At 40.1% G+C, this 20,616-nt stretch overlaps 1 protein-coding gene across 4 annotated transcripts in view; it reads left to right on the plus strand.

Moving 5' to 3' along the window:
- Nucleotides 1–15,004, plus strand: part of LOC134208660 (reticulon-4 receptor-like) — a 92,552-nt gene extending 77,548 nt beyond the window's left edge. For 2 of the 4 annotated variants that reach the window (XM_062684426.1, XM_062684427.1), the window contains exons 2-4: nucleotides 12,208–12,341; nucleotides 12,402–13,629; nucleotides 13,819–15,004. In XM_062684426.1, coding sequence (XP_062540410.1) covers nucleotides 12,271–12,341; nucleotides 12,402–13,629; nucleotides 13,819–13,890 — 1,371 coding nt within the window. In that variant the 5' untranslated portion in view covers nucleotides 12,208–12,270 and the 3' untranslated portion in view covers nucleotides 13,891–15,004. Of the gene's footprint in view, nucleotides 1–10,842; nucleotides 12,342–12,401; nucleotides 13,630–13,818 lie in introns of those variants that run through there. The other 2 variants (XM_062684425.1, XM_062684423.1) reach the window with 2 other exon arrangements.
- Nucleotides 15,005–20,616: the final 5,612 nt, after the last annotated feature.

The raw sequence follows: 20,616 nt of genomic DNA on the forward strand, positions 1-20,616 counted from the left end.
TTTTCAGGCACTTACCCCTAACCGATTTGCTCGCAACAAGTTGCATTCGACGCAGAATCCCTCCTTAGCCGTGCGGTAAGACGCGCGGCTACAAAGCAAGACCATGCTGAGGGTGGCTGGGTTCGATTCCCGGTGCCGGTCTAGGCAATTTTCGGATTGGAAATTGTCTCGACTTCCCTGGGCATAAAAGTATCATCGTGTTAGCCTCATGATATACGAATGCTGATATGGTAACTTGGCTTAGAAACCTCGCAGTTAATAACTGTGGAAGTGCTTAATGAACACTAAGCTGCGAGGCGGCAATGTCCCAGTGGGGGATGTAATGCCAACGAAGAAGAAGAAGAGAAGAAGCAGAATCCTGTCCCATTGTTTCCTATTGAAAATTGGCCAGATCGGACTATGGGCTCGGTCAATAATAAGCATTCTTGTTTTCTGTATAGCTTTGCTTACAACAATCCAATTATCGTTTCGCATCAACAACTGTCTTACAGACTAGGAAATATTCTTTTGAGTCTTCGGGTTGATTATATTTCATTCACCTACGGGGCAATTTCTATAGTAATTTCCATACCAACAAACTGCCCCTGCTCAGGAAATTACAACCAATTCAGTTAACAATTCAGGAGGTTAATTAAAATAGCAAATGTTATCGTTCAAGCATAGGGGAGCGAAAAAATAAAAAGCCACATGAGTCATGCATAGGTAATCAAATGAATTATCTTATGATCTGTTTTACGTAGTTTACGTCGGGCGGTCGTATCTTGTATTAAACAATTGGAGGTACAGTTTGCCATATCACTAAATAATCTACGACAGGCAGCGGTATCATTTGAACCTCGGCTTGATATGGTAAATCACTACTTGGGCCTATGGACCCGATTCCCGGCTCACTGCACAGTAAACTTAGGATTTATACTGCCGTAGGTTAATGATTGATAATTTTAAATACGAGAAAGTAAAAAAGTCTCCTATTTATTTCGCACAATACTCAATATTTTTCAACCATTCATTTCACTCCTAATAATAGAGGTAATAAACTATAGAGGACGATTGTCGCTGCGGTTCCCTTTGTTATCGTCCCCAAACATGTTGGGTACCTATCTGTCAAAACGTACTGATTTTTCCTTCGTTGACATTTAGTGCCCTATCCTCGCCAGCAAAAGATGTTTCGCCAGTGATGACAGCGACAATGTTCCTCTATAGTTTCATACCTCTATTCTCCTAATAGATCCAATTATAGAATAAAAATGTAGATTCCGAATATTCGCTCTTCTTTGCAACACTACTGAGCAAAGTGTTAAGAGATTGAGTAAAAATTTGCTTAGTCCGGGAACTGGTTTAAAGTGTGACGGAAATGCAATCGCTATGACTGGAATGGGTGCTGCACCTCGTTAATTTAAATCAAATAAAAGCTAAACAAAATTCAGGAAAAGTTGCTTCCTGTCATAAATATCAATTGAATAATGCAGTCGTATGCATGTTAAGCCGGGAATGGGGTAAGGCACCCTATTTTTTTCTCCCTCCGCATCGCTTACTGTCCGTTCTAATCTTTGCCGGCGCAACGCGATGATTCAATTTTTGCCTTTCTCTTAAAACAAAGTTGTTCCGAAAGGCTATCATTTCACTCCGAAAACGAACTGTCTGTCCGTATGTATGTGTGTGCACAAAATCTAAGAAAAACATTAGACAGCTTTTCATGTAGTAATCCTCAACCGATTTTCTTGCAACAAGTTTTATTCGACATGTGGCCAAGCCTAGTTGATCACTTTTGAATTTGATAACGATCGAACGTTGCGTTTGTTATGCAGGAAAAGGTACATCGAACCGTATTAGCGCCGTATAAGGTTGGTGTCTTGCCTAAATGCAGGAAAGGCAGTATCACTACTCTGTGAGTTTAGTTTACTATCGCCATTACCATTCATTGCTAATCATCATTGCATCCGATCACAAATATCCAAATTCTGCTGGTGACAGGGGACTGAAGAGAAGGCCAATACACCTACCCATCATTCATTCAATATGGCGTACAATGTTTTTGTTTTAATTTCATTTAATGCGTGATAACAAAGCTTCGGAAGTATCGACCGGCTATTTTTCGACATAAAACAGCCATACAAACACAAAAGGCTCGATATACCTCAACTAATTGCAAGTTTTCGCCAGGAAAAGTAAATTGCCGATAATTTGTAGCAGTATTCTAGATTAGTTAATTATGTTTGCGTTGGATTGTACCTAATTTTAGAGTCAATACCGGAATTCAGTAAAAGTTTAACGAACAACAGAATAAGATCACTCGCTTGCATACAATAAATGAATCCATGTCACTTACTGCATGGAACTTCACTATCAAAAATATTATCGTTCACTCACTTGGCGCGCTCGTTCACTCATCCAGCAAAACATGCTCTGGATCAAACGGAAAGGAGAAATACCTCCCATTTGGACTACTTGTTGTTCTATGGGTTAAGAATAAGAAATCGATGGAAAGGTTCTGAACAGGCTAGATAGAGGCGAAGGATTCAAGAAGGAAAGGGACAAAACTAATAATGGGATCAAAAGGTAATCCGAAATCGTCTTTTGATAAGATCGGCCCACGATTTCCGGAACGAATGCAAAAACCCCAATCGCGACCTATCTGAGGCATTCCAAGTTCTGACTCGTCCACTTTATTCTGACCCGTGGAAGAGGCAGCAGTGTAAAGAATCTTATTTTTATATTCGCGGTGTGTTTGGGAGGTTTGTGTAACGTGAAAGTGTCTTTATAACCAGTGTAATTAATTATTAGATTTCCTTTCCATAGGCATTGCTAAACGTTATTAAATTAGCAAGTGCGGTACTGTGCATGATTAGAGATAAGCAAACAAAAAGGTAAAACAAAAAGAAAAGATAACCGCTTTGAGTCTCGATCCTTAGCTCATCCATGTGTGCAGCCGTCTAACGGCTTTTTGTTCCCAGTTATTTTTGGACCACCGCTCCCCTCCTGCTCGGCACACCGCCCCTTGAACAACACGTTATTTCCACACTGTTGACCCCACGCGCCAGCAATAAAGTTCCCCAACGTCCGGCCGAAGTTGGAAGGGAGTCGCGCCGACACCATCGCACTCCGGAAGAGCATAAATTTGCACCTGAAGATTATTCACGCGACGACGTCGAGATGGGCCCAGTCCCCTGAAACGGCTGTCATCTGCATACAATTACACTGAAAATAATCAACACGCTCATCCAATGTTCTTTTACACGTAGATCTAACGTGTTTTATAACACACTAGTTTCACTAGTAAACCACGTTAGTTTGAATGCTTCTTCCCATGTGCATCTAACGTGTTTCATTATTTTTCATTTTGACTAACAATCCACGTTAAATTCATCGGAAATAGTATAGAATCGATACCACTTGCCAATCCTGTTCATTTTAACGTGTTTTAAACATCGATTTCTTTAGGTTCATTATACTAAACCCCTTGTTAAGCATGGTGAGAAAAACTTTGTGATTTCATATTTACAACACATGAACTGCAGTTCAGCGTGGTTCAAACGGTAAGAACGGCAACGGAGATAAATTTTACAAAAGGTAAGTTCAAGGCCTAGTCTTTTCTTAATACTTAATACTAAATAATTGAATTTACAGTTACAAGCGACCGACAGCTGTTCGTATATTCCAGCAGCATGGAACAGATTTTTGGCAGCAGGATGTAGACGACATTCCATATAAGTGGCACCATTGGATTATTTTGTGCCATGCACACTAGTCGGATGTTTAGTTCTCGATGCAATAATAAATTATTTTAAAAAGTAAATTCTAAAATGCGTTTAATTAATGTTTGTAGATAGTTTACATTTAGAAGCAATCCATAATGATTTAACGTGTTTTTCATATGTATTCTTCTAGTAGTTCAAATGAATCAATCGTTTTGAATTTTGACATTTGCAACTGGAATTACACGTTAATTTAGTATGAAACTCAACTAGTGAAGATTCACGTGTGGAACCAGTAGTATGAGCGTGTATAATATTTTCAGTGTATGATTGAAGCCGAAAACTTGGTGCTAGCTGTCAAGATGTGGCTTTAAGCACGGAACACAGTGACGCATGCGACAATATCGCTCGGGGACAGATTCAATTCGGATAAAAAATAAATAAACAGCATAATTTTATTTTATGCTCGATTTTGGGCTGTTGTTAAAAAAAAGCGCATCATCTAAAATATGTTTCTAAACATTATTGCAATTATTAGCTGATTCGTTCATTTCAGATACACATGTTTCGCGCAAAATTATCAGCACTGGTTTTTGTCAGAATAACAAATACCAGAATAATAATAATAACAAATTTGTCAAGTCTGCCTGATACCCATGTCGATAGTTTGATAGATGTCTGAAGGAATTTGAAAAATATTTGGAATTGTGATAAAGAATGGGCCAAAAAATTATTATTCTGTCAACACACTAATGGTCCAGTTTAAAGCAAAGTTTTATCCACAATCAGATCAGATCGAATGCAAAGAAAAAAGGTTTCAATAGTGTTTCATAAAACAACTGTCGATGACACGTACAATGATTAAGTAGATTAATTTATCTTAGTTTCGATGCCCACATTATAGTGAGCTCAATTGTGTAGCCAAAGCGTTTATGCGTCAAGATCAAATAGATGAATTGATTTCGTCAACTGAAATGTAGGTGTGCTGTCTCATATCTTATAGTGGCAGTTCAATAATTATCGAATTACCCTGTTTGAAGAGCAAGATCACTTTTGATAGATTTACATTTTAATGGTTTTGAGGAGTGCACCAGCCTTTTTTAAGACTGGGTATTTCTTAAATCTTCGAACTAGCACTTTCAAGCTTAATTATTCGCTAAATGAGACGGACCTTAATGTGTGTTCTCATTCGGATTCTGATGAACTTATTTCTCGAAGGCCCTGTAAACATACTGTGAAACAATATTAAATTTCCTGCTCAGGCATCCCTAAATTGTCAAAATCGGGTGATAATTGACAGAGTTACAATATATTTATTTAATTGCTCTCAAAGTTTGCCTAACCCAGTTAATTTGGTCATGTACAGCATTTTACGAGCGCTAATGACCGCCTCAATTGAACTCAGTTTTAGGGCTGTGAACCATTCCACCGAATCGTTTAACTTTCAGTTAAAATTTGACAATTCGATGGTTATTTTCCCATTGTGGTTAAAATTTCAGCCCGAAGCCGGCCTATTTGAGTATTGACAGATCTAAAGTTATTTGGAACAAAATGGATTTGGAGCCCGAGCCAATTTTCTCACGACCAAAGTTAAGCAATCGAACTGCCAAATCTTACCATGCTCCAGAGCAAGGTTATTCTTAACCAAAGAGAAACAATCATCGAACTGTCAAATTTTAACTAAAAATTAAACTACAGATATTAGGGTGGCTCAAAAAATACTTTTTTAATTTTTTTGATGGGTAGCCCTCTTATTCGGATGCCCTGATGTTCTGGAGAAAATTTCAACCAAATCGCTCAACGTTTGGGCGGTGCTGAACTCGTTGGAAGTTTATATGGAAAAATGTATGCAGAAATATCCATAAACAGTGATTTACAGTTGGACGGCACAATTTACGATCAAGAACCATGATACTCATTCAGTTCTTAAATAATTAAATACATAATGTTATGCTGAAAATCGCGAAAAGATTAGAGTTTATTACGCAAAGATATTAGCATTTTACTGAAGTGTTGTAGGGGTGAATTTATTTCTTTTCAAAGGTAAAAGAAACGAAATTTGCTCAAACTCCATTTTAGAGAAATGCTAATAACTTACCCGGGAAAACTCTAATCTTCTCGCGGTTTTCTGCATAACATTCTGTATTAAATTCTCCAAGATCTGAATGAGTATCATAGTTCTTCATCGTGAGTTTAGTAGTCTAGCTGCAATTTACTGTTTATGGATTTTTCTGCACACATTTTTGTATATAAACTTCCACCGAGTTTAGCACCGCCCAAACGTTGACCGATTTGGCTGAAATTTTCTCAGGAGCATCAGGGTATCAAATAGAACCGAATAAGAGGGCGGCCTATCAAAAAAAATTGAAAAAAGTTTTTCCCATACTAATGTGAGCCACCCTAACAGATATCTTATCTATGGTTAAACGAATCGGTGGAATGGTTCACAGCTTTAGAGTGAAATCATTAGTGATTCAGTTTCATTCCAAATTTTTGACCACTATTCTAGTTTGAATCTAGAGTAAAATAGAACAAACTCGCTGGTTTCTCCAGCAATGTTCCATTCATGTTTTTCAAATTTTCAATTAAATGAAATCATTATGTTGCTGCCAAAAAAGGCGCCGTAATTGCAAAGTGGATTGATCCGTAGATAAAATTACGCATTCATACACCAAAACAATTGAAAAATATTTGAATCTCGTGATTCAATCGTGGTTCGAAATTAATTTATTGACTTTGTTCGTTGATAATTTCGGCAGATTTTGATAATTATTATATTGTGGTGGCTATTACCTCACGTAAAATGCTGGATAAATGACGAAAACAGAACAATATAACTTAAGTTATTGAAATTAAAATTTTCACGATCGAAAATCATTTGGCAATACATAATTAAATACCCGCGCGAAATGAAATCGGTGCAATATGAACGGAGCTTTAAACTTCAAGAACAGCACTAGCGCCACACCCACAAACGGTGGCTTCAAGAACTAGCGCTTGCTTCACGGGGTTGGATGGACCCACCTAGTGTCCTATAAGAAGAGTAACGTCATGTGCCACGTTTGACAGGTCTCCTGCTCGTTTGGAACGCGCATTTGTATGGAACTGACAGACGATTCTGTTCCAATTCTGACACTTGACGACACTGTTATTATAGTCACTGTAAGCCCACCAACCATTTAGGTGGCATTCATTAACACGCTTTGTTCACTGGGTGAACCAACGCGGTCGTTCCGTCGCGACGCAGGAGGAAGACTTCGGTAAACTAGAAGCACGTGAGTAAGCTTGTGATGGGAGACCTACAAATGTAGTTTTGTGAAGAAAGCGTTTACGAGAAAGCGAAGCTGCGAAGAGTTTTCTTATTGGAATAGCATCAATAGCATAGGTGAAAGCATGTAGAAAATCCGCACAGTTAGGTAGTTATGCTGAAACTTTAAACTAATGGAAAGGAAGTGAGACAGAAGGATACCCGATTAAAAGAAATGACTCGCTGTAAGGAATAATTCTAAGACGAATTAAGTACTGTCCATTTAATTCCACCAGTTAATTTTCGTTATCTTTGCAGATACGTATTTCGACCACAACTGTGTGGTCGTCTTCAGTGTCTTGTACTTGACTCGACTACAAGACACTGAAGACGACCACACAGTTGTGGTCGAAATACGTATCTGCAAAGATAACGAAAATTAACTGGTGGAATTAAATGGACAGTACTTAATTCGTCTTAGACGGTTTAATACATTCCACTAAAAGAGCTTAATATATTTTTCCCAAGGAATAATTGTTAATAGTCTGTTATAAGTGTTTGATGATGTATGTGGACTAGAACTTCCTTCCGATGATTGCACTGATCTAAAGGTTATTTTCACGTTTCGTTCGTTTCATTTGTTGTAGTTTGGTTGATGTTGTATTCCGAGTTGGGACTGCTAGGGAAACTCAGTCCTCCACTTTATCTCTGAAGCTTTCGGATAGGGTTTCGGGAAGAACTTGGCCAGTGATGATAAACCGTCGCTCATGTGCATTGTCTGGTAGAAAAACGTATTTTGGATTACTTTCTGAAACTGTTAAGAGTTGCGAACCGATTATTTTAAGAACTAGAGCCTCTACTAGCACGTTCGGGTAGTTGATTGAAAATTGAACCCGCCCTGAAGCGGAGTTTAGCCGGGCAACAAAACGACAAGTGGTCCTCGGAAGAGGTGGCGCTTAAGCCATTTGTTAAAACAAGTACTAGCGCACTAGTAGAGGGTTAGTCCGTCAGGCGGGCTACAAATTAGCACTAACTGCGTACGAACCAATCACCCAAAATGAGAAGCTGAGTTCGGGTATACCACCCAGATACAGGGTACCAAAAACGATGTTGGGTAGAGTGCCATTGTACCGCGGATGACAGGCGTTTCACCCTCCTGGCTGGTGATGAATCGAGGCCGATGCAAAAGCAGTATGAACAGTACGAAACTTATGCACAAATCGGAGTCGCTCACCACATGGTGATGAATCAAAACCGAAGCTAAAGCAGTGCGAATAACATGAAACATATTCATATTCATATAGGTGGCACTCGCCAGCTTTGGGAACATAGATATTGATCGGTTCATTCAGGATGCATCATTTATCGTTCCGCTTCAATTTCTTTCGCAAAATATGAGTGAATGAGAGCTACTTGATGCGATTTCCAGTAACCCTGCTTATAGGATTGATTTCGAAATATCCCTTTACTCTCTTGAGAACAATAAAGCGGCACTACCGCATTAACACAGTCAAAGCAGCCATTAACGACGCAGCGGAGAACAACGTCGGGTATATGGGTCGAAGTCGACGGAACGATTGGTTCGACGAAGAGTGCAGACAGATTCTGGAGGAGAAGGACGCAGCGCGGGCGGTCGCGCTGCAGCAAGGTACCCGGCAGAACGTGGAACGTTATAGACGGAAGTGGAGACAGCAGACCCGCCTTTTCAGGAGAAGAAACGCCGCCTGGAAGAAGCGGAGTGCGAGGAGATGGAACAGCTGTGCCGTTCTCAAGATACACGCAAGTTCTATCAGAAGCTCAACGCATCCCGCAAAGGCTTCGTGCCGCGAGCCGAAATGTGCCGGGATAAGGATGGGAGCATCTTGACGGACGCACGTGTGGTGATCGAAAGGTGGAAGCAGCACTACGAGGAACATCTGAATGGCGCTGAGAGTACAGGCAGTGAAAGTCAAGGCAGCGGAGGAGATGACTACGTCAGTTCAGCGGACGATGGAAGCCAACCAGCCCTCACCTTGAGGGAAGTTAAGGATGCCATTCAACAGCTAAAGACCAATAAAGCAGCTGGTAAGGATGGTATCGGAGCTGAGCTCATCAAGATGGCCCCGGAAAAGCTGGCCACTTGCCTGTACAAACTGATAGTCAGAATCTGGGAAACTGAACATCTGCCGGGGGAGTGGAAGGAAGGGGTTATATGCCCCATCTACAAGAAAGGCGACAAACTGGAGTGTGAGAACTTTCGAGCGATCACCATCCTTAATGCCGCCTACAAAGTGATATCCCAGATCATCTTCCGTCGTCTGTCACCATTAGTGAACGAGTTCGTGGGAAGTTATCAAGCCGGCTTCGTTGACGGCCGCTCAACAACGGACCAGATCTTTACTGTACGGCAAATCCTTCAAAAATGCCGTGAATACCAAGTCCCAACGCACCATCTGTTCGTTGATTTCAAGGCGGCATACGACAGTATAGACCGCGTAGAGCTATGGAAAATTATGGACGCGAACAGCTTCCCTGGGAAGCTTATCAGACTGATCAAAGCAACGGTGGATGGTGTGCAAAACTGTGTGAAGATTTCGGGCGAACACTCCAGTTCGTTCGAATCGCGCCGGGGACTAAGACAAGGTGATGACAAGGATTTCGTGCCTGTTGTTTAACATTGCGCTAGAAGGTGTCATGCGGAGAGCCGGGTGTAACAGCCGGGGTACGATTTTCAACAGATCCAGTCAATTTATTAGCTTCGCGGATGACATGAACACTGTCGGCCGAACATTTTCAAAGGTGGCAGAACTGTACATCCGCCTGAAACGTGAAGCAACAAAAGTTGGACTGGTGGTGAATGTGTCAAAGACAAAGTACATGCTTGTGGGCGGAACCGAGCGCGACAGGGCCCGCCTGGGAAGCAGTGTTACGATAGACGGGGATACCTTCGAGGTGGTCGAGGAATTCGTCTACCTCGGATCTTTGCTAACGGCTGACAACAACGTTAGTCGTGAAATACGAAGGCGCATAATCTGTGGAAGTCGGGCCTACTACGGGCTCCAAAAGAAACTGCGGTCAAAAAGATTCGCCACCGCACCAAATGTGTCATGTACAAGACGCTAATAAGACCGGTTGTCCTCTACGGACATGAAACATGGACAATGCTCGAGGAGGACTTGCAAGCACTCGGAGTATTCGAGAGACGGGTGCTTAGGATCATCTTTGGCGGTATGCAAGAAGACGGTGTGTGGCGGCGAAGAATGAACCATGAGCTCGCCCAACTCTACGGCGAACCCAGTATCCAGAAGGTAGCTAAAGCCGGAAGGGTACGATGGGCAGGGCATGTTGCAAGAATGCCGGACAGCAACCCTGCAAAGATGGTGTTCGCTTCCGATCCGGCAGGTACGAGACGGCGTGGAGCGCAGCGAGCGAGATGGGCAGACCAGGTGCAAAACGACTTGGCGAGCGTGGGGCGTATCCGAGGATGGAGAGTTGCGGCCTCGAACTGTGTATTGTGGCGTCAAATTGTTGATTCAGTGTTATCTGTTTAGATGTAAACTAAATTAATGAATGAACCCGCATTATCTAGCTCCAGGGTTGAAAGATGTCAAAGTCAATGCAGTGAAAAATATTGCGTGAACAGAGAAAACTTCTAATTTTGCGGAGCAAAGAAAAGTTTCAAAATCGCATAATTTTTAGAAGAAAATTTTTTTCAGTGGAAATTTTTTTTCAGAAACCCCACCCCCCCCACCCACAAACTTTCTGGCTACGCCACTGCTCTTCAGGAATGTGATATCGATTTTAAGTAAGGAACAAAACAAAGTTTCTGATGATAAAGTTGAGCAAAGAAAATCTTCTTAGGCTATGAACCATTCCACCGATTCGTTTAACTTTTAGTTAAAATTTGACGCTTTGATGGTTATTTTCCCATCGTGGTTAAAATTTTACTCCGAAGCGGACCCATTATGACAGTTATGACAGATTGGTAGTTATTCGGAACGAAATGGATTTGGCGCCAATTTTCTCGCGAACAAAGTTCAAGTCAAATCTAACCATGCTCCGGAGCAGGGTTATTTTTAACCACGGCGAAATAACCATCGAACTGTCAAATTTTAACTAAAAGTTAAACATGGAATGGTTCACAGCCTTCCACTTATTCTGAATGATGCTCTTGTTATTATGTTGGCATCGTCGGACCGACCTCGGCACTCGAACCGCAAACCTGCTGAAGAAAGAAGAAGGAAGTGCTTCGGGTATGTAGGGCGCCCCCTACGATAGCCGCCGGTAGTCGGGGCACCATCAATGCGGAAGTTTCCTTCACTGGAACTGGTGGATCACCTCGCCGCCGGGGGAAGTCAGGAGGATTCGAGTGAGGAAGTTTGTGGAACAACCGCCGATGGATCGAGACAACGTAGCAGTGGATCTCAGCAAGCCAGTCGGCGAACTAGCCTAAACTAGGGGCCGGAATTTTAGAAGAAGTGCATGAGCACAGCACTCCCCCGAAGTAGTCGCAGGATCGAGGCAAGGAGAATAAGGGACCTGGTTTATCCGGGAGGCACATTTTAGCTTAATCCCTTGTAAAAAAAACACACACACAGACACACGCACACTACAAACGAACTGACAGCCATTTGTTCAGCTGAGTCGATTGGTATATTACATTATGGGTCTCCGAGCCTTCTATCAAAAGTTCTTTCTTGGAGTGAAATGATAGCCTTTCGGTACAACTTTATTGTACGAGAAAGGCAAAACACATGCTTCTACTCCTCTGCTAACTTCCGAATGGATCCGATCCGAACTGGAGCTTTTGGCTCGAATACGGGTCAGTAAGTGGATTGATCTTTTTTTTGTCACTTTGCATCGCTATCAATTACGCTGCTCTTACCGAATGAGTTTACGGAAAATTTGGTCAAATTACAGCGGTCAAAGTGACAGCTGAGCCAGAGAAATATCACTTTTACCTTAAACGGAATAATGGTACGGAATAGTTTTCCCTAAAGAGGCTGCACTCATAACAAAGAGAAGTGTCAAAATTGGAACAGCGCATTTGCTGTCAAATCAGTTGTTCCAATCGAGCACAAGGTTGTTATAGGTAGGAGTATTGCGTCTCTTTGTTTTTCCAGACTCGTTAGTTTTCCCCAAGGAAAAGTGACAGCTCCATTTACTTTACACAGCAGGCGTTATGAGCGTTACGATATTATCTGTACTTTTCAGCTCCGTACTGCTCACGGAATTTCAGTAGCGGAATCATTACGTAACCATTCCGTGTCCTATCTATTTGTACAGAACTTATCTGCAGCGCACTAGCCTTCAACGACGATTGCTCATAGTACCATCGGACATCGAAGCATGAGCATGCTACTACTCGTTGTGCTTATATTAACTGGTTGTCTGCCGTACGCTGAGCTGTTACTTAGCTCGTAAGTTTGTTCTCTTATGTTTTGGTTAACAGTCACTAATTAATATGCTCGTAATTTCAGGGGAGCGGAGGAAAACTGTCGGAAGAACATCACGGAAATCAGTCCTAGTTTGAGTCTTCTCGAAGATATACCGTCAGATGCAACTCTTATCCAGTTTTGTGAAAACAATATCACGAACATTGATAAACATTCGTTCAAGAAGTTCACCGAGTTGGAGCGGTTGAATTTAGATAAAAATCCGCATTTGAAATTTCCTTCCGATGGCACAACATTTATTCAACAAGAAACTCTGATCGATTTCCAGTGCTTCCAATGCGGATTAGAAAAAATCTTCAATCAATCGTTAGTTGGAATGCCACGGTTGGAGCATTTATATCTTACAGAGAATAAGATTGATCAAATCGAAAGCAATGCTTTCCAGCAAAACCGCAACTTAAGAGTGATCATTTTACGTTCGAATTTGTTAAAACGCGTTCCAAGGGAAATGCTTCTAAATGTTAATGAAATTCAAACGGTGGATTTAAGCCACAACGAAAAGCTCGCAACTGAGGACGACCAGCCATTCTTAAATAGTGATGCCCTGCAAGTATTATTATGTGATGGATGCGGTTTCGAAATCGTGCATGAAAAAACTTTTTCTGGACTACTCAATCTAAGCCATCTTTACTTGCGAAAGAACAGAATCGCTGAAGTGCATGCTCGTGCATTTTTCCACATGTCACTACGACCAAAATTAAAACAGAACCTTCTGGTTTCACTAGAATTCAACCAACTTCAACGCATCGATTCTGAAGTGAAAATTGGTCTACAACTATGTCTGTATGGTAACAAAGACTTGGAGTGCTTCCTCAGAACACTATCCGATAAAGATAGTTTTGTCTGTCCCAATTCGACTCAACCGGAAATCGAATGTATTCCACCGACGACCACCACGGGTGGTCCAACAACTGGCAAATTCAACACTTTATCATCATCACCGTTTGCCGATACTACCAACAAAGCTGGCAGCAATAAATCAAGGCAGATTATAAATGCCTCTATCACTAAACATCAGCCTAGTAATGCAGTGAAACCCAACGAGCTTCCAGTACAAATTTTGGCCATTTTCGAGGCTCACATCAGTGGTTACCTCAGACTGTTATCTGCAGCGCAAATCGTCGCTTTGGTTCTATTGTTCGTAGTTTGGCTCAAGTTGAAAAAGTTGAATCTTGAGATTGACAGATATGCAGAGAGAATAGACCTATGCAGAAGATCACCAAATTCACTCATCCAAAGGATTTTAACCAAGGTGAATACAAACAGGTGTAGCAGTATGCCAATTACATGATTAAGCCATCTTGGATTTTTATATGGGGCAGCCACCGAGTTTGTTTATGTTTTGCACTGAAAATGAATTTTTCACCCCCGCGCTAGTCTCTCCCATCTACTGTCGAAATGATTGAACCCTGATATAAGAACCCTGATTTTAACATTTCAGCGGGACGTTCACTCGAACAATAGTTCATTCAACGTCCATTATACTATCCCCTCAAATGTCAGAATTGATTAAGGGATTTTTTTTTGCGTTCGTTGGATCATTTTCGGTAAGTAGGCCTTGGACGTTTCTTTTTCTGCGCTCTATGGGAAGATCCATTAATTACGTAACGCAAAAATTGGACTTTTCAACCCGCCCTCCCCGCACACACACTTTTTATATGAAGCTTCTGAAAAAATGTATGGATCGTCACACTTCACTCCCCCCCTCCCCCTCTGAGCGTTACGTAATTTGTGGACGTTCCCTAATGTAAATTTTCTTATTTTTAGGTTTTGAAGAAACATTTATCGACGAAGTTTTTTTGAGGTTTTTTGAAATATCGTTTCTCGATGATCATTTAAGTTCCTTGTCGTTCGCTTTCATTCAAGTTATTTGGTTGAATTTCCCAGAGAAGCATTTAGTATGATAAATTACTTATAATCTAATTTAGGTTCAGTAGTTTTCGTGGAGAATCACGAGTTGCATTTGCTACTGAGAGAACCATCCATCGTTCACACCGCGAAAATCGGACGACTGCGGTGGGCCGGGCACGTAGCCAGAATGTCGGACAGTAACCCGGTGAAAATGGTTCTCGACAACGATCCGACGGGCACAAGAAGGCGAAGTGCGCAGCGGTCAAGGTGGATCGATAAGATGGAAGATGACTAGCGGACCCTCCATATACTGTGTGGTTACACAGAAAGAAAAATCATTAATGAAATCAAAAAAACTATAGACACTATAGGTTCCATAGACGAGCTGAGGCGAAGGCGAGTGTAGCCAAACGAACTGTCAGTTAGTGTAGCCAAACGAGCATGACGTCACGATTGCAATCCATGCAACGGAGCGTGTGACGTCAAATTCGCGTGGTACACTGTGAAAAAGTGGAAAAACACACTTAATCGAAATGACCCAACCGTGCCTGCGCTCGTCTATGGAACCTATAGTGTCTATAAAAAAAACCATTGGATAAAATAAAAAGTTTCATTGGTTCTTTTTCGTAGAGAGTTGCGAATGTTTAAAATAAAAGTACGCAAACTTTTGTTACCCCCATTGTTCAAAAGTTGCATAGCACTCTGAAATTAAAAGTATGAACTTTTAAATTAACTTTGTAGAACTATCTAATCAAGAAGATCGAAACTAAATATAGAAAATGAGAGTGTAATATTTTTATTCTAAAACGTATGCTATTTCCCCAAAACAGTACCTCCCACCTTTTACCCACTAGTAAAGTTTTTCTTTTAAATTGATTTTGAATGAATAGTCAAGAATAGTATAACTTTTTTATTTCATATCTGTTCAATTGGATTATAAATGCTACGACAGGATGTCATGTTCTACATCTGAACATTGAGTATACTCAATCCAGTTGAAACCCGAAATTGGGTGCTAGCGTAGTTGGATTTTTCTCACAATCCGAACGTTAAACCAACCTTCGGAAGTGGTGCGCTGAATAGCTTTTCGCGATATGAAATCAGCGCACCACTTCCGAAGTTAGGTTTAACGTACGGATTGTGAGAAAAATCCAACTTCGCTATCCCCCAATTCCGGTTTTCAACTGGATTGAGAATAACTTTTCTTCAATTAAGTGCAACGTAGACATCTTAGCGATCTATAAATTGAACCACAGTTCTCATGCCAGTCAGGAATGAAAAAAACAAGCAATTTATCTGTAAAAATAGAAAAACGGAAAATCTTGTAAGTTCTATGATATCGAACATAGTGTGCTTTAATTCCAACCAGCTGCACCAATTTCACGCCATAAAGTGTGGGTGGGTGGTTTGCTCTGTGCACTCGAGTCAGGACATACCGCGGTATTAAATTTCGTTTATTGTCAGATTCGTCACTTCCACTTTGTTGATAATAAAATTATGACTTACCTATAAATTCCATATGCAGCTCGATTTATTCCTGCAGAATGAATTAAGGAGCTCTTCCAAATTCTGCGAAAAAGTAAATCCCGGCACCACCGAAAAACTCTGTACGGAAATTTCCCGTTCAAAGAAAATATCGGTCGTGCCATTGGTTTGTGCTTTTTCGAAAAACTAGCGGATGACTGCTACTGTCAGTCAATCAGCTTCTCGCATGCATATTGACAGTTTAACAATTTTATACTTGAAAAGATGAACTTTTAAATTTACACTCAGAAAAGATGAAAAATACTGTGAAATTAAACATATAACTTTTGATTAATCAAAACTAACTTTTATTTTAAAGATAATTTCGTACTTTTTCAATTGAAAGTCCTTAGATTTTGATAGCACAACTTTTATTTTTTCTGTGTTAACGACGTGTATGGCTACATATAGCCACGGATCGAGCCAAATAGAGAAGACTCTTATATGCCGCACAGGCCACTTCAGCCTTAGTCTGAATAAATAAATAAATAATAATGGTTTGCAACCAGCACAATGGTCGGATTCGTCAAATTTCACGACATAAATCGATAACTCGAAAACTAGCAATGGGTAATGTTTTCAACATAACCGCGAGTAGACGTAGGACTTGTATAAACGTTACGTATTTACATTTTACTTCTAACTTTTGGATCTATGAAGTTTGATTATAGTATTGATATTGGATACGACAACTTCCATGCTGTGTAGAATTATTAGCAATTTGTTTATTCAAAACTTCCTGAAATAAAACTAATAATTAAATACATAATTAGAATTGCTTTGTTTCTAATGCTCTGTCTCATTTGGAGAATTAAACTGAAATTAAACTTAAAAATGACATTTCAATAATTATCGAATAACCCTGCTCGCAGAGCAAGATTACTTTTGACAGACCCTAACTATTAAGCCCTTATTTACTCAAGCAAATGTAGGGTATTTATAGATTTCTCATTGATGATAGTATTTGAAGTTTAATTTTTTGTGGGATTTTTTTTAAACATTTACATGTAATACAGCGAAATGTTCTAATCTAAAATGGATATTAACACTATTGCTGATTGTGCATCTTTAATTGCTAATGCCTTCTAAAAATAAATGAAAGTAATTATTTTAATCAAATTTTTATTTTCATCAGTGTACATAGTTGATTTTTTTCGCTGGGGAATCCGAACTGTTATAGTATAACCATATTTTAATGTAGGGGAAAGTGGGGTAAGATGGCCATATGGGGCAAGACAGCCAACGTTAATTATGCTTTAGGAGAGCATTATATTCACATTATTATTACAAGGGATGGTTCACAATAATGTAAATGGGCTATACAACTGAAAAATGCACTTTTACAACCTCACTTGTTCTTGTAATATTGATTTGAAGATGGTTTAGTTAAAATTCGAATTTTCTTATAATTTTCTAGTAACAATTGAAGCCTAAATTACACATTTTTCAGGACAAATTGATATTTACCGAAGTTTTTATATAACTATAGCCTATATACAATAATAATTTGAGGAGGTTCACAGTAATTAGGTTTGATAGGATATAAATCTGAAGGGCCCTCCTTAGCCGTGCGGTAAGACGCGCGGCTACAAAGCAAGACCATGCTGAGGGTGGCTGGGTTCGATTCCCGGTGCCGGTCTAGGCAATTTTCGGATTGGAAATTGTCTCGACTTCCTTGGGCATAAAAGTATCATCGTGTTAGCTTCATGATATACGAATGCAGAAATGGTAACTTGGCTTAGAAACCTCGCAGTTAATAACTGTGGAAGTGCTAATTGAACACTAAGCTGCGAGGCGGCAATGTCCCAGTGGGGAATGTAATGCCAATGAAGAAGAAGAAGAAGAAGAAGGATATAAATCTTTGGATATACGTTGGCCTGGGGCGGTATTGCCAACTGTATAAAAACAAGGTCATCTCCAGGATTAAGAGTCGCCAAACCCTTGAATGCATTAAAAAAATAATCAAAATAGTTTCTGCGTGAATCAGAGATGATTTAGAACAAAAGATATGGTTTTAACAGTAAAAATTAGTTTTAGGCAAATTCTGATATTGTCGTAGTGCCAGTTGTCGAGAAATCAACATGAAATACGACATTTTTAAACGAAGCATCATTCGAACATAATCCATAGACAGGGTTCGGATTTCTCACTCACTCACGCGACAACAGATCGCTCCACCATCCATTTTATCCGGATAAATTACAGTGCGATAAACTCCGGCACAAGCGATGGTGCGAAAAATTGTTATCCCTCTTCCCATGTTTCGTGAAAATCAAATGCTGCTTACTTTGCTTCTCCGAACTGACTGCATACGACGATGCGCCACGATAAGTAGTAGGTTTAATACAGCAGTTTTTCTATTTGCTTTCAATCAGTTCTTGTGGTGGTATTGCTATAGTGGGCGCTCTAAACATTTTGAAATTGTTTTGGGTTCGACTCCCGTCGCGGATCCACATTTTTGTGAGCATGCTTTTTTTAACTTATCTGGAGACGTGGCGAGGTGGAGAATTTGGAGGCGCAAAAATAAATTATCCGGCAAGATGGCGCTCACGAGTTTATCGTCCGTCTCTTCCTATCCGGATAAAATATTGTGTGAGAACACTTGCTCACAGGAGAATATGGAAAAACTGCACTCCGCTGTTTGGATCAATCCTGGGTTTTTGTTCATATGAGTGAGAATTCCGAAGCCTGCCCATAGAAGTGCAAGAAATGTGTTCCCTATTCTAAATAAATTTAGCAAACTTTTGATATAGTTTTTGGTCCATGCTCGTCTTTCCCTGAGGGGGTGGTCATATTGCCCCATATGGTAAATATAGGCATCATAAAAACACCTTTTTTAAAGCCACTTTATAAGATACTGAAACGTTATTAATCAGTGTTTATTGATACTTATGTCAGAGACGGGTCATCATAAAGGTGTTTCATGGAAAAATCAGCAGAATTTGAAGGAGTGTCACTATTTTACAAGGGTTACCGCTTAGGATGGCCATCTTGCCCCACTTTCCCCTACATGTCGTTTACTTTCCCTATTCGCATAAGCGTCCCATGTCAGTTTTCTTCAACTTGTGAAATATGCCGTTGAACCAAACTCGTTCTACATGGATAAATTAAAAAAAATCTAATAAATCGATAAAACCAGCAATCTTTCTGAAAATGTGGCATAATATTCTTTATCTGTATACATTGCTATGGAACTATTAAATGGACCATAATTAAATTGATGTTTTGTGTGAAAGTGAATCAAAATCTGGAATGTTACTGTTATGCGAATAAATAGCAAGATGGGACAACACAAGTGGGTTTTGATTTTCAAATTTCTAGAACAAAAGCTATTATTATATCAGTTTTTCTTAAAGATGAGTTCATGTTAAGCTTATTTCTGAAGGAAGATGAAAAGTCGTCAAAAATCGACATGGGACTCTTATGTGAATCGTGGCAGTTTAGTACCAAGCACTACTTAACATATGGTCAGTCATATGACATGACTCGTACCCATCCCGGGATCATGTGGATTATGAAACCAATCACCTGGATGAGCAGACCAAATCTCTCTAATTTTAATCTTCTTCATCCATCATCGTTGCCCTCGCTGCCTCAGCCATCATCGGCCTCCAGCCGTGAACTCCGAGCGATGCGATGGGCGATTGCATCCATCGCAACCGACACCACTGCATCCGACCATCATCAAGCACAGAATGATAAAAAAATGCGCCCAAAATGCGAGCTAAAAGCACGTCAGTACGCGCTGCTGTCACAAATTGCATTGACTCGCACACGGCAGGCACTGCTTCTTTTATACACAAAGAAAATCTTCCGATAGACCCGAAGGCCCGTGACATTCCGCATTCTGATGTCCGTGTTAGAAATGCACGGGATTGGTTACATATGAAATTTTTACTGGCTTTGACAAGAATTGAAATTTTCAATAGCTTATCGTTAACCTTCTGTCTGTGCTCAAAAAAACTTACGTTGTCTGTGCTCTGGGGTCAAATTGACCCCAAATTGAAATTGCTATAACTTTTTCAATGTTTGGCCAATTTTGGATTTTTTGGACTGTTTCGAAAGATAATTTAATCATCTTTCAGGTCGTTACCAAATATTGACTATAGGTGGGCGGGTACATCGCGGGGAGGGGTTTTAGTAAACAAGGGTACAAAAACAGCGATTTTTCATGATTATTTTACTTATATCCGAAAATCCTACCCATTTTGAACTGCAACTTTTTTAAAAAGGCTATGCAGGAAGGCATGTGCTTTGGCATGAGGCGTTGATAAGTTTAGAACTCGGTCGCCAGGTGGTGGTATATTTGAATTCATTATTTTAGACTACTCAAGATATTCCGATATATAGAATTCTCCTCAGTGTTAATATTCTTATCAAACAAATTAAAAAATGAGAAGAAGTGCTCATTATATTGAGCACCGCTTTGTAGTACTAGTCATCCTGAACAATGTTGCCGAATACAACTTTGGTGTAGGTATGGGGGATCTCAAGCTAAAGCAATATTTCATATATGCAAGAATATTGCAAGTACACTAGCGCCGCCTATTTGTAAATTTCCTTATTATTTATTCCGTCAAATGACAGTCTATTGCGACCAGACGAACTTTGTTACAGACGTCATCTTTACAAATTTCAAAATTGTGCGATAAGAATATTTACAATGAGGAAAATTCCATATATCGGAGTTACTTGAGTAGTGTAAAATATTGAATTCAAATATGCTGCCACCTAGCGACCAAGCGCTAAACTAATCAATGCCTCATGTCAAAGCAGACGCCTTCCTGCATAACCTTTTTGAAAAGGTGCAGTTCAAAATGGGTAGGATTTTCAGATATAATAAAATAAGCATGAACAATCACTG

This window comes from Armigeres subalbatus, chromosome 2 (genome assembly GCF_024139115.2).
Source record: "Armigeres subalbatus isolate Guangzhou_Male chromosome 2, GZ_Asu_2, whole genome shotgun sequence".
NCBI lineage: Eukaryota > Metazoa > Arthropoda > Insecta > Diptera > Culicidae > Armigeres > Armigeres subalbatus.